General features: G+C 39.5%; 1 protein-coding gene across 2 annotated transcripts in view; it reads right to left on the reverse strand.

The window, feature by feature from the left end:
- SHQ1 (SHQ1, H/ACA ribonucleoprotein assembly factor) overlaps positions 1–12,976 on the reverse strand; it is a 1,172,872-nt gene that overhangs the window by 20,022 nt on the left and 1,139,874 nt on the right. For both annotated transcript variants that reach the window (XM_052679016.1, XM_052679015.1), the window contains 5 exons: positions 11,980–12,092; positions 10,918–11,042; positions 3,598–3,752; positions 2,844–2,897; positions 928–1,051 (listed from right to left, as the gene is read on the reverse strand). In XM_052679016.1, the coding sequence (XP_052534976.1) occupies positions 928–1,051; positions 2,844–2,897; positions 3,598–3,752; positions 10,918–11,042; positions 11,980–12,092 (571 nt within the window). The remainder of the gene's footprint in view (positions 1–927; positions 1,052–2,843; positions 2,898–3,597; positions 3,753–10,917; positions 11,043–11,979; positions 12,093–12,976) is intronic.

A 12,976-nucleotide genomic window follows, 5' to 3' on the forward strand; every position in this document is an offset into this window, starting at 1 on the left:
CAAGATGGCAGGGTAGAGAAAAGACCTGCAAAGCATAAAGCAAACAGAACTGAAATAGTAACACTGGTCTGGAACAGAAACAACTGATGTAAAGTTAGGATAGAATGCAAAAGAAAGAATCCCAAGTATAAGTGATGAACTTGAGATTCTATCACCTTCAATGCTTGTCAAGCCAGGCTTGTCAAACTCAACTATTTTGACTACAGTGAAGTACGCTCTTTTAAGAAGAAATTATATGTGGAATTAAGATTTTGCTAAACTTTTTGGTTCTAGCTGTCAAGCTGCCAGCCTGAATCATTTACAACATCCACTACATTTACTCATCTGCCATGTAACAATGTAAATTAGTGACTATGACACTAAGTCTCAACAAGTCTTCCTTCATAAATCAGGATTTTAGATGATATTCATGGGCCTTAACAGGTCTGTCATTGGAGGAGTTGCAGTTCTAGCCAAACTCAGCTCGTTCCTGCTTACCATAGTCACTCTAGTTTTCATTGAAGACCTTTCTCCTAAAGCTTCACAAAACAGTGAAGCTTCAGTCGGACCTACATCTAATTAAGATACTAGCTCTGATCAGAGCTTTTCCCAAGGTTGAGATCATAGAATGGTTTGGAAGGGACTTTAAGACCATCTAGTTCCAGCCCCCTGCTGTAGGCAGGAACACCTCCTCTAGACGAGGTTTCTCCAAGTCCCATCCAGCCTGGCCCTAAAAGCTTGATATTCATAACACTTCAACTCTCTGGAACGAACTCAGACCACAACTGCATCCACTGCACAGTAAACAAGTGGCTTCACAGGCTCTTTCCTGGTAAGTACACCAATTTTATTATCTCCCAAACCCCAAAAACAGAAAACGTTCAGGAACATGGTCATCAAGTTCTGGTGAAACAAAGATTTTTTTTTTTTTAAAGAACACAAACTTACCCAGCTGCAGTATCATGACTGTATCATTGAAGGCACGCGTCACCAATCCAAAATGTCTGTACAGTGGATAGCACACCACCCTTCTCCCAAAAGATACCAGGACATCATGAATGCTAGTGAAACACTGTTGTCAGTGGAAAAATCTCAATTAGTCTGTGTATCTTTCAACACAAACAACTACTTTTTCTTTAGATAAAGTCATAGCAGAATAAACAAAAAGCACAGTTTTAGGCATTATGCATCTGAAATCTGTACTTTGAAAATCAACATACTAAAAATAGGAATAAGATACTCACATTTAGCTTGCATGGCAAGATAACAGAAGTTCTATACATTTTGGTGGTTTTGTATTAAAAATAGAATTGAGGGAACATTAAACATCTAACCTAAGCCTTTGCCATTCTTTAAATTAAAGCAATAAATTACATCTGTCTCACATTACTATGTATATAAAGGGAAGCTATAAAAAGCCTTTTAAGAATATAGAAAAAATTAAAACCACATGATATTAACAAAATACATGTGTACATATAAGATCTCTAAAAATGATACAAGAATCTGCTTCATGAAGACTACAGATATTTAAGACAGGATAAACATCTGCCCAGGGAAAGCAGCTCACTGCCCTCCTCTACAAGTGAGGAAGACTCCTAATTTACTCAGACCAGACAAATTAGTGAGTTATTACACACTCTTAAGACAGTGGTTTCTTTTCATTTTCAAGAGACAAAATATTCCATTTACGAGCTCAAATAAAAATACTTATTGCATCCTGAGCTCACCATTCATTAAAATAAAAATGCTTTGTTGTCAGTGAGCACTTTTTTGCATTCTATCACTACATACCTCAACCCAATTTTCATTTTAACAGATCACCAATAAGGACTTCAGTCATTTCTATTTTGTTACTTAGTATTTAGAGCCTAAGGTGTGTATGTGTATGGCAGTCAGTTCCAACAGCCCATAGCTGAGGCAATCTTGTTTACAGATTGATGCAAACACCCGCCTCTACATGGTTAGTGGAACAGATATAGATATTAACAGCTTGGTGCCAGGAGACTGCATTTGCTGGGTGTGAAGTATACTGTTGGCACAGGCTGCGCCAAGAACTGCTACATTACTGAAGGAGATCTGTGTGCACTCATCCTCTGTGCTAGGACACAGAACTGAGGAAATTCAGGAGTTTGGGGAATTGCTGTACTTCAAGTGTACTCTGTGCCTGCAGAACACAGCTACACAAATGAACACTGTTACATCAGCAGTCAGCAGAGCGCGTTCTTATTACCAGATGTTACATCTCCCACTCCTAGAAATGACTGTGGGACTGAACCCAAATGCCCTGGCAGAAATCTCACATTTGCTCCTGCAAACTGAGAACCTGGCTTGGTAATATCAGGGATGAGGGACGAACAGGCTCTTATAGCTTGCTGCCCACATGAGAAGTAATGGCCTGCTGGCCAAGTTATGCCCTGTAAGAACATTTCCTATCACTGGGTTTGCAGATGCTTCTGGGCTTCTCAGCTGCTCTCCAGCACAACCTGAAGCCAAGCAGCGGAACAGAGATGCCAGAAGCCACCTCATTTGCAGCCAAGAGGAGCAAGCTAGAAGCACAGACCAATGAACTAAGAAGGCTGAGGAAAAGTGCAGCAGCAAAACTCTCAGAAGTGGCCAATAAACTGCTTAACTGTAGCCTGCCAACAGAGCAGGCCTTGTAGGACAGAAGAAATCACAACCCCTGCTTTTTACACCTTTTCCATCTTAACATGCAGCACTGCTTTAGCCATCTAAATGGGAAGAGATCTACAACTTCTGATCAAGGAGCTACAAGGCTCATTTTTTTGCCTAAGTAGAGAGATGCACACATGGCCAAAAATACACACCAAATACAAGGCACAAAATATATTTTTTAAACTTACCTCCAGCCAGCACAATGTTGCACTCAGTTTCCTGACATTCCAAGATGATTCAACCTGATTTAAGCAGAGAGCATAACATAAGTATTATCTAATTCCATATTCAAGACCACTGGCAAATTACTTAAGATGAAGTTCTGGCAGCAATTTAAGAACCTTTGTGAATGTAAAGGAGTAATTATATTGCGTGCACTGAAATGGTCACAGGACACTATTAAAAATTATATTGCAATGCAGATGTTAAGTGAAAAGGTTTCTATATTGGGAATATCTAGCTCATGCACAAAGCCTTTAAAACACAACTGTTCTTTGATTGGTGCAGCATTTTAGTGGAATTCTGTCCCTTTTTAGCAAGCGCAGAAGCTTAAATCTGTCCAATACATCAAAACAGCTCAAGCTAAAATGCCTTGCTTTGTAAAAACAGCTCAAGACTTCTGGCTTTCAGAGAGGATCCTAAAGCCAGCAGTAAACAAAGTGTCATCATTCTTAAAGGGTGACAGATTCATAATATCTCTGTGGTAGCGTGGTCTGGTGGGATGATTAAAGCTAAGAGCCAGGAAGCCTAGATCCATAATCCTGGCTCTAGTAAAGATTTGTGTGGCCTCAATGTCTTGGTTCTCCTGTTAAATAGAAGCCAAAGAAAGACAATGTGTTTTCCACATATATCATACAAAGCTCTTGCAAAAAGCATCAAGATTGGTATGAGTTCCTCACTCATTTGCAGTATTGTGCATTCTATTTTTTTTATATTACTTACATTTTTGTCTCCTTCATTGACACAGATTTCATAGCAATATGCCAGAAGGATATCAATTAAACCAAGATACACATGATGACGACTTCTTTTATCCAGAAGATAGGACTTATTTGTGAACTTCCTCAGCTGTTCTCTCTCTTCCTCAGAGAAGATCACTACAAAAAGTAAAAGGATAATTGATTATGAATTTAAAGCTGACACTTTCATTTTAAAAGGTGATCACACTACTTTGATAGTCTCTTTAAGAAGCAGCATTACTAATCACAAGTCATTTATCATTCAAAAGAGTCTAAATCGCTCTTACTTTCATTATTAAATTCTGTAATAGTCTTTTCAAAGTGAAGTTCCAGCCTGCCAAGCACTGTGTGTAACACCAGCAACCACAAAGCCCTCTGAAAGCACCAAGGATTTACATGGGTGCACGAATGTCTTGCAGAGACAAATACACAACTGAGACCTCAGGAAACTACTTCAAGTCCACAGTGTACGAGAAAGACAGGAGAGCAAGAACAAATGCATTTGTTATTTCAGAAGACTAAGAACTAAAGAAACAGAAGGATGAAAAAGAAATATACAGTTCTTTGTATTCTTAAACCTCATTAATTTTGCCTTGAGACTTAGGCAGAGATTTAGGAGCTTCATTTACACTGTTTGCTTAAATCTTTCTGACATCTAAAGTAGAGCAAAAAAAAAATATCAAAATCCTATGCCTACTGATGTCAGTACAAACAGCAGCTCCTTCCAAAGAGCTGTGGTTTACAGTGCCAGCAACCATCACATCTGGTTTATGTTCAGCATACCCCTTTCAGTTCAAAACAGCTGCACTGAGCCAAACCAACGAACCGTCTCACCCAGTACCTTCTGTGTTTCAGAAAGAGGAAAATACCACCACTACCACAGCTGTCATGCAGTGATAATGCATCACAGTAGTTCTCCAGGGAGCTGTGGTATGGGCATGAAGAGCTGAGAGAGAACACTGAATGGTAAAGCTCCTAAAGAGTACTCCAAGCACTTCAGAGAGGATGGCAGAATTACCTTAAAATAACAGCAGAGATTAAGTAGATAACTGACTAAAAGCCATCTCCACACAAACCTGAAGTAAATCAAGTAGTCATTCAGAAAATTAAAGCAGCCAGAAGCCTGAGCTAAGAGGTCTCCATCCAGGGCAGCACGGACCACAGGCATTACAGTCAGTAAGCTCTGATCTCCTGAGTCTCAGAGATGCAGCAGGCACATCTTGGTCAGCCACAAAGTGACAAAGCACCATGCTACAGCATGTCAAGCAGATACTCTGCTGCACTGCCAAGTCCCACTCCTTCACATGAGCAAGCACCAGCAACACCAGAACCTGCCCCTGCTGTACCTAGCTAAACCAGACAGCCAAGCTGCTGCTTCCATCCCTTGCTCATCATCCTTAGGATAGGGAGCAGAACACAAGTGTGCTTAGAGATGTTTGTCCTCAAACCACTGCACACAGCCCATGCTCTCAGGGATGCGAGGCTGCCTCTATCCCAGGAGCTGTCTGAGGCTCCTCCTTTTATGACTTTTGAAACAAACCCCTCTGATGCCAAAGGCACATACATATGTGCACACCTCATCTCAAAGCATCAAATTACAAATTAGGAAAAACAGTTTCGAGCGTTCCTCCTTTATGAACTTTCTTATTGTTTCTATCAGCTTCATAGCCATGAAATACTTGATTTAAATTCCTGCAGAAACTTCTTTACGAGCTGAACATTTCCCTGGAGTCAAGCCAGCTTCCATTTATTTACAGGCTCCCACAAAAATCTTCCCACTTTTATGTCATCTAAAGAAAGCTGATCTCTTCCATTTGCTACAATCAAATACAAAATGGCAATTTAGCAAAGCTATGGTAATTCTGAGTTTTTTCATTAATGCAACACAGTTCAGTATCATCCCCTAACTCACCAATACAGAGCATAAATCTGCATTCTACCAGAGAATTTCTTGGTAGGTTCTTCAAGCACGCTGATTGCTGATTGCTCAGCGAGTCACCTCTGTACTAAAGCTCTTCCTACAGCTATATGTGCAGTGTTGGAGCATATCTGAAAAAAATTCAGAAGAACATTGCATAAACCCACTTTGTAAGTGGTTGCAGAGGGGCATAAGGAAGTATCACATCAGGGCCTGATAGGTAGAAAGAGGTGCAACTGGGAATAAAAAAAGTATCTTCAATCACAGCAAGCTTTCCACTGAAAACCCCTTCTTGGACAAACACACCATTCATTATTAAAACATATGCAAACAGTGCTTTCACCCTGAAGGGAAACAAAATGAGGTGAAACCAAAGCTAACGAGGAAAAAGAAATCCTAAATAAAAACTAGCCAGAAGTCTGTAAGCAAAGGCTGCTACCCACAGTCACAAAGCTTAAGATCACTTTCAATGACTCTCTTCAACAGCTCTTTGCTGCCCGTGATCTCCGTAAAACCAACCTTAAGTGGTTTTTGTAGTGTTTCTGTAATGGAGAAACACAGCTGTGAATGCCCTGCCTCTACACAGCTTGCTGCACTGCACAGAGCTTCACAACAGTACAGCAGTTTCTTACAGAGGAACCAAGTAACTCCTCCTTAGCAGGAGCACCTATCGCAGACAACAGGACTTCTGATGAATGCACAGCAGTTACCCAGGGCTCGCATGGCTCCAGTTCAACTCAACCTGCTTTCTGCAGTTAACAGTCAAGATGTACACATACCAGGAATGCAACTACTGTTCTTCTCCACATCATACCATTATGTTCAGAATTGGATAAGCCACTGAGAACCCACATAGCACTGCTCTTAATCAGTGTCTTTCAGGTGGAAGTTAGTCTCATAGATGCTCATCAAAATCAACCCGTGTGATAACAATCATCAGTTAAGAAACAGCCCAGTGCTGAGAGCAAAGACATGTTTAAATGTTTTACTATCAAATCTGTAACACAATGGAAAGCACAGCAATGACAGCAGAGCAGCAAGGTCCAAGGCTGCAGCAAGTGAGGATTTGCTCAAACACAACAGCCGAGGGCACAGAAATAAAGGAAAGCATCTGCTTACCTTCAGAAGGCCTCAGGCACACAGGGACCTCCAGCAAAATCCCCTTGCCTCCACTGCCAACCCTTAAATGAGGTTTGGGAAGGGGTGCATCCTGGCTCCACCCCCTCCATCACTCAGGTACATTGCGTGCAGCTGAGCTCCCAGGTTGGCCCTGCCTTCCCACCAGGTGCTCAATCACTGGTTCAGGCCATAACTTGCACTCCATTACAAAAATCTTAGATTTCCTAAAATCTCTATTCCAGAGGAATACATACATGTGAACCACATTTAAGTAGAAAACACAGAAACTCAGTTTAGTGAATTTCATGAAATTCCTCTCATGAAAGGGCTTTTTCTCCTTTGAACACAAACTCTGAAGCATTGCAATGTATACAACTGGACCATAACAGCTGAAAACAAGTCTATTAGACAAGAGCAAAGATGTAAAATCAGACAACTCCCAAAGGTAAACATGACAAGATGTTCGTTAGCTTACTGCAAAGCACCAGGTGTTCTTAATAAAATAAGTCTCCAGGGAAAATAATTCAAGTTTACAAACAAAGATCTATCCATTCCTCAAAGATTGAGAAATAAATTATCCAGGCCTGGAACTAATTATTAACATGTCAAAATCACCACCTACTTTGTTTTCACATTTCAAAAATAAAAGTGCATAGCAGGAGATTATCAGAACAAGTAAAATCATAATTACTGCACTGCTATATTAAGCCTGTATTTTGTACACTGGAATTACCAATGCTTTATCTAACAACACCTCCATAACAATTAAAGCAATAATGTGAAAAGCAGCATCTGAAATCTTAAGTCTGCAGATTTTCTTAAGTTTGATTTTAAAAATAATTTGTACATTTGTTGGTGCCTAAACCACACATCTTCCTGCAACAGCATAACTGCATGTTCATTCATGGATGTATAAAGGAATCATACAAATTAATACCATAAACTTACCATTAGACAATACTACCAAGATCACCCTTACTCACTATGTACTTTGTTTTCTCACTGACAGAACCCAACTGTCAGTGAAGTACAACCTAATCTCTAAGCAAGGTGAGCAGCTCTGACACTCACAGGGTGTTTTGTTACAGTAGGGTGAAATTTTATAAAGATCACATCACCTAAATTCTAGATAAGGTTTGGGGTATTCAGCAATCAGTCCAATGTAACACATGCAGCTCAAGACTGCTGTGAAACTCACCACTCTAAATGTTAGGGGTACTCAGATGAAACATGCTCCCTAGAAGGAGCCAACTGAGTGCTCAGCCTCCAAGAACCACAGAAACTTTAGGTCAGAAAGGACATCTGAAAATCAGCTTGTCCAGCAGAAGCACAGCCTTGTTCATGGGGCCTGTCAGGCCAAGTGTTACATTCCATAACTTGCTCAAAGGAAACTTAACATTTAGAGCTCAGTAACTTCTAACTAAAACACTGTGCCACAGTACTAAGATTTTACATGAGTACTTTTCTGCTGGTCAGAAACTGGCAGCACTAGGTATGGGGAAGATTAGCCAGTAGAAAGTACATAAACCAGGACTCAAGTTAGTTTTTGATTTTAATCAGTAGCAAACATGTTTTTTCCTCAAGCTCTTGCCAAGATATGAAAAGAAAACAGGCATCACTGCTCTGACTAGAAAGATGCTAAGGGACTTTATTTAGGACAAGCTATCCAATACATCCCAGTGTTGGATGCTGCCTTAAATCATTGTAAGCTTAAACCTGTGAGTAACAGAACAAACAAAGCAGATTTTCTATTGATTTGTCCCTTGTGCTCCAACAGTTCACTTCCTGATTAGGTATGAAAGGTCACCAACTTCCTGCAGTGCTGACACACTGATAACATCTCTTTCCTTCAAGAATTCTGCAATATCTAGAAGATGGCAGGAAAGATTTAATGAAGGTACTTGTTCTGCTGTTTGTGGGGCCATTTTCACAGAACTTGAAGGAGGCAGATACTTGAGACCTCTAGAGGTCTTCTGCTGTGGGGACACTGCAAAGGTAGCACCAAGAGCAGCCTAAAGACTAAAGACAAAGACTAAACCAAGGCACTCCTTACCGTATGAAGGCTTTGTTTTTTCCTCCTCCACATCCTTACAACAGATATAAACACAATCAGATGCAGTAGTCCTCTGGTTATTACAGAAATAAGTTTGACCTGACACTTAGCAGGTGAGTAATTAAACAGGCTCAAAGAATCACTACACGTCACTTCAGTAACACATCTTACAACACACTGCAGTATGCAGCTCCTGTTTCGCACTTCATAGCTGAGCTCTAGTGTTCAAAGGCTTCTTTCTCCAAGCACACACTACCACCAGCAACAGCCTCCTTATCCTTTCAGGCATGTAACAACCTTGGCTTAATACACTCAGATTTCTCCCCAGTTCTAAGGGATATAATGCAAGATTGCTCCAGCAATGAAGCGTAAAAACAATACAAGAACACCTGGAACCCACCCTATTCATCAGATCCCAGAACAAACAGGCTGGGCCCCCTCTTGCCTTTATCTCCGCATAAGGGCACTTTGAGTGGAACCTGTACTCCCTCTCATGGCGATTTCTCTCACCACAACTCATTCGGGTTTAAGAACCTCCAATGGTTTCAGGTCCTTACTTGCTGCTTGCCATCAGTCTGCTGCTACCATTCAAACAATGTTATCAGAACTGAGGTCTAAGTTGAGGGGCATGGGAGGGCTTATGGAGATTGTTATTTTGCAACCCAAAGACAGATGGTCATCCTGCTAAATTTACTCAAGATCTCCAAAACCACAAAAGGCTCTGCAACATGAAGGTCACACAAAGTTTTTTAGTCAACTTTATCATGGAAAAAAGTTGGTTTTAACAAATCATTTAGAGAAAAAGTAACCCTCTGCATAGCCCCAGTTTCTGTCTAACCTTCATCAGTAGGCTTGCCAGGTTTTTGTGCACTTTCTCTATTGTTGCTGCTGCCCCAGAAGTCCAAAATCTGTACACGTGTTTTTCCTTCAGAACTTTGATTTAGAATAAAAGGAATAGTCTTTATCAATAAAACCATCCAGCAGCTCTTCATTTTTCTTAAATCCCTTGACACAGACAAATGTGATGAATATTTCACTTACTAAAGGAGTGAATGGATTAAAAACAAACAAAAGAACTCCTTGCTGTTCTGTTTTCAAGCCTCTAATACCATTGTCCAACGCTTTCTAAACTACATGCTTATGACAGATATAATTAATTTCTGGATTCAAAGACTGAAGAGATCAGAAATGAAGATCAGATTACATTCACAGTAAAATACAAGGAACTTAAATTCCTTTGTTATACTCTCATAGGGAATGTGAAAGTGCAGGTATTATTAGTGGACTAATATCATATCTGTTACAGCACCTCTGCTAACCAGATTATCATTATCAACCTCAGAAACAGTGTTTTCATACTGTAGAGGAAATGAGCAAAGGAGAATAAAAGAATGTGCATAGTAACTTAGGATACTCTCTGCAATCATTGTGTTCAGAAAGGTTATCTGTGCTCTGTTAACAGTACTGTTACAAGGTCATCCGCTATGCCTGAAACCAACCCATTTTTCCCTTGACAAAGCACTAGGAGCCATAAAAACAGCAGTACAATGTAAGTACCATGAACATCTGTGACACTGTGCAAATGAAATGAAGTATTCTACAGACACTCATCAAATAGAGATAAAGGCTGATAACAGTTCAATCATCCACAGCTGATTCTCAAACTCACTGTCAAGTGTCTACACCATACTTACAAGTGGGCACAAATACCAGTTCAAGCTACTATTCTTTTGAAAATACAACTAGGAAAGGAACAACCACTTAAAGTCTGGATTAAAAGAAAAAAGCGGAGAGAGGGACAAGAAGCAGGAACGTTTGTTGACTCATCGGTGAGCACAAAGACAAATCTGATTTGTGTTCAGATGCCACGACTTGCCGACCCTGGCAGCTCCTCTGAAGTTTTGAGGCTCACAGCATACTCTTGAAAGGCACTTTCTTCCATAAAGATATGAAACTCTAAAATGGCCTCTAACAACAGCTCACTCCAAAACTTATTACAGACACCAAAGAGATCACACTACACCACAAACTAAATACTTCAGTATATAAATGTCCCTCAAAAAGCAGAAGGATAGTAACAGGATGCTTTTCTTCTAGACTCAAGATTGTAGAGCAAAATCACACTTTTTTTCCTTGAAGAATGATAACCTAGAACATAACAAGGCTCCACAGCAACTATCATTCAGTAACAGATAAAAGTATAGTGTTCTCACCAGATGTAGGACTGTCACTCTGACTACTTTCCCCCTGCAAGGCCATCATTTTCTCATGAGCATCAACCCACCACGGTTTGTACTTCAAGATGTGCTGAATAGCTTCATCTTCAAAGAAGTCAGCTCTGGGATAGAAAAGGTAACTCCATGTGGGTATATATCAATGCACACACAGTATATACTTAACTTTGCTCCAGGGTGCTTTCCAAAACTTACACATACAACTCTAAAAAAATAAGAACAAACCTGATCACCATCTGTTCTTTAACCTTAAGAGATGTTACTCCATAGAGAAGGCTATTTCTCATAGAGGGCCACACCAGCAGCAAACTTGACTTTATTGGTAAGTTTGCTCATTTTCAAAGCAAGTATACTTTGGAGAGAAATGGTGTGTGGCTAAAGAGCAAAGAAAGCAGAGATAAGGACTGACTTTTAAATAAACAAACACATGCCTTTGCAAGGTGGAAAAGGAAGTGTTGTATGTTAATTACGGAAGAGGCACATCCCAGCACAAAGCAGTAGTAGTAAAATATCAATATATTAAGTCTGCAAGGATTTATATTAAAGGATTTAAGTTCTAAGCCTCCTCTTATCATTCCAGCTTTCTCTTCAAGTCAAACTATAGTATAAATACTGAGAATAGAGAAAAAACACATTTCTTGATACTTTATCATACCAAAAGATGCCTAAACTACTGAACACAGACTGCAGTTTGGGTTATCCTCACACTGATTTTTTTTTATGCCTTCCTTAGGTGTCTCAAATATATACACATCAGCTTGCATAGATTCTCCTTGAAGTCACAGTCCACAGCAGACCTGCTTGAGTACCAACTGACTTCCAAGCTTAATTAAGCAACAGAGTAACCTCAAAACAAGAAAGAATGCCTTGTGTCAATGTCACACTTTGACTATCCCACATCGCCCAGTCTAAGGAGACAAAGGCAGATGAAAAGTGAAGTTATTATTTCCAAAAGTGGTTTTAAACCCAAGCATCCATAGGGAAGGCAAATACATATCAACTGAAGTATTTTTTAACCAGGTGAAATAAATCAGTACTCACAGGTAATGATCAGGATCAAACTTGGCAGCTTCAGCTTCTAGGCGCTTCATCCTACGTTCATCTGTTGGAGTTTGGTCTGGATCCTTAACATCTATAACATCACCAAGTTCATCCTTGGTGCAACAAAAGGTGATAAAGCCACAGATCAAGTGAGCAAGATTCCTTTAGTAAAAGTTTAGGAAGGATGTTTGATTTTCCTGTCATATCTTTCAAATTCAGTCTCTGTTGTACAACTAAAACATCAAGGCTTCAAGCAGTGGCAATTATCACCAATTCTAAGGCACCTTCAAATGTTATGAATTATATTCAGGTTTATTTACCATAAGGCAGCCAGGTTATTTCACACTATTATGAAAACTGTACTGTTTAGCAAAAATACACAACCACAAAGAGATTTAAAAAAAAAAAAATCAAATATTGTTCTTATGACTTCTCCACTCTGAAGAGGCCACACATTAATCAACAGGCAATTGCAGTGCCTTTGGAACACCAGGACGTAGATGTACACTAATGCTGATGAGAAATTGACTACTTCAGAAATTTCACAGTATTAAAAATAGTGTATATATACACTATTTTTATATCCTACACTACTAGGATATATACACTGTAGCCAGTGTATATATCCTAACAGAATACAAATACTTTCTCTATACAGCAATCATTCTGCCCTCAGATCTTAAATGATTCCAATTCATGCAGTAATGATTTACAAAGTCATACAATTTGTTTTAAATGGCTACTTCTTAAATCACTTGGTGAAAGAATTTAAGTAGAAAATTAAAGAAATATAATCCACTACTTCAATAAAAGCTCTGTATGCTATGAAAATTATCCTACCTAGCATGTTACTGATTGTAGATTAGCTTTTGTCTGTTTACAAAGAAAATGAACAGCTGAACATACAGGGACAAAGTAAGGATGTTTTGAAGATCCTGTTCTACCAACTAATCCATGAAAGAAATATACTGAGAACTGGGCAAAGGAGAAGAATTGT

This window comes from Tympanuchus pallidicinctus, unplaced genomic scaffold, assembly GCF_026119805.1.
Source record: "Tympanuchus pallidicinctus isolate F22 unplaced genomic scaffold, pur_lepc_1.0 scaffold17, whole genome shotgun sequence".
In the NCBI taxonomy this organism is placed as follows: domain Eukaryota; kingdom Metazoa; phylum Chordata; class Aves; order Galliformes; family Phasianidae; genus Tympanuchus; species Tympanuchus pallidicinctus.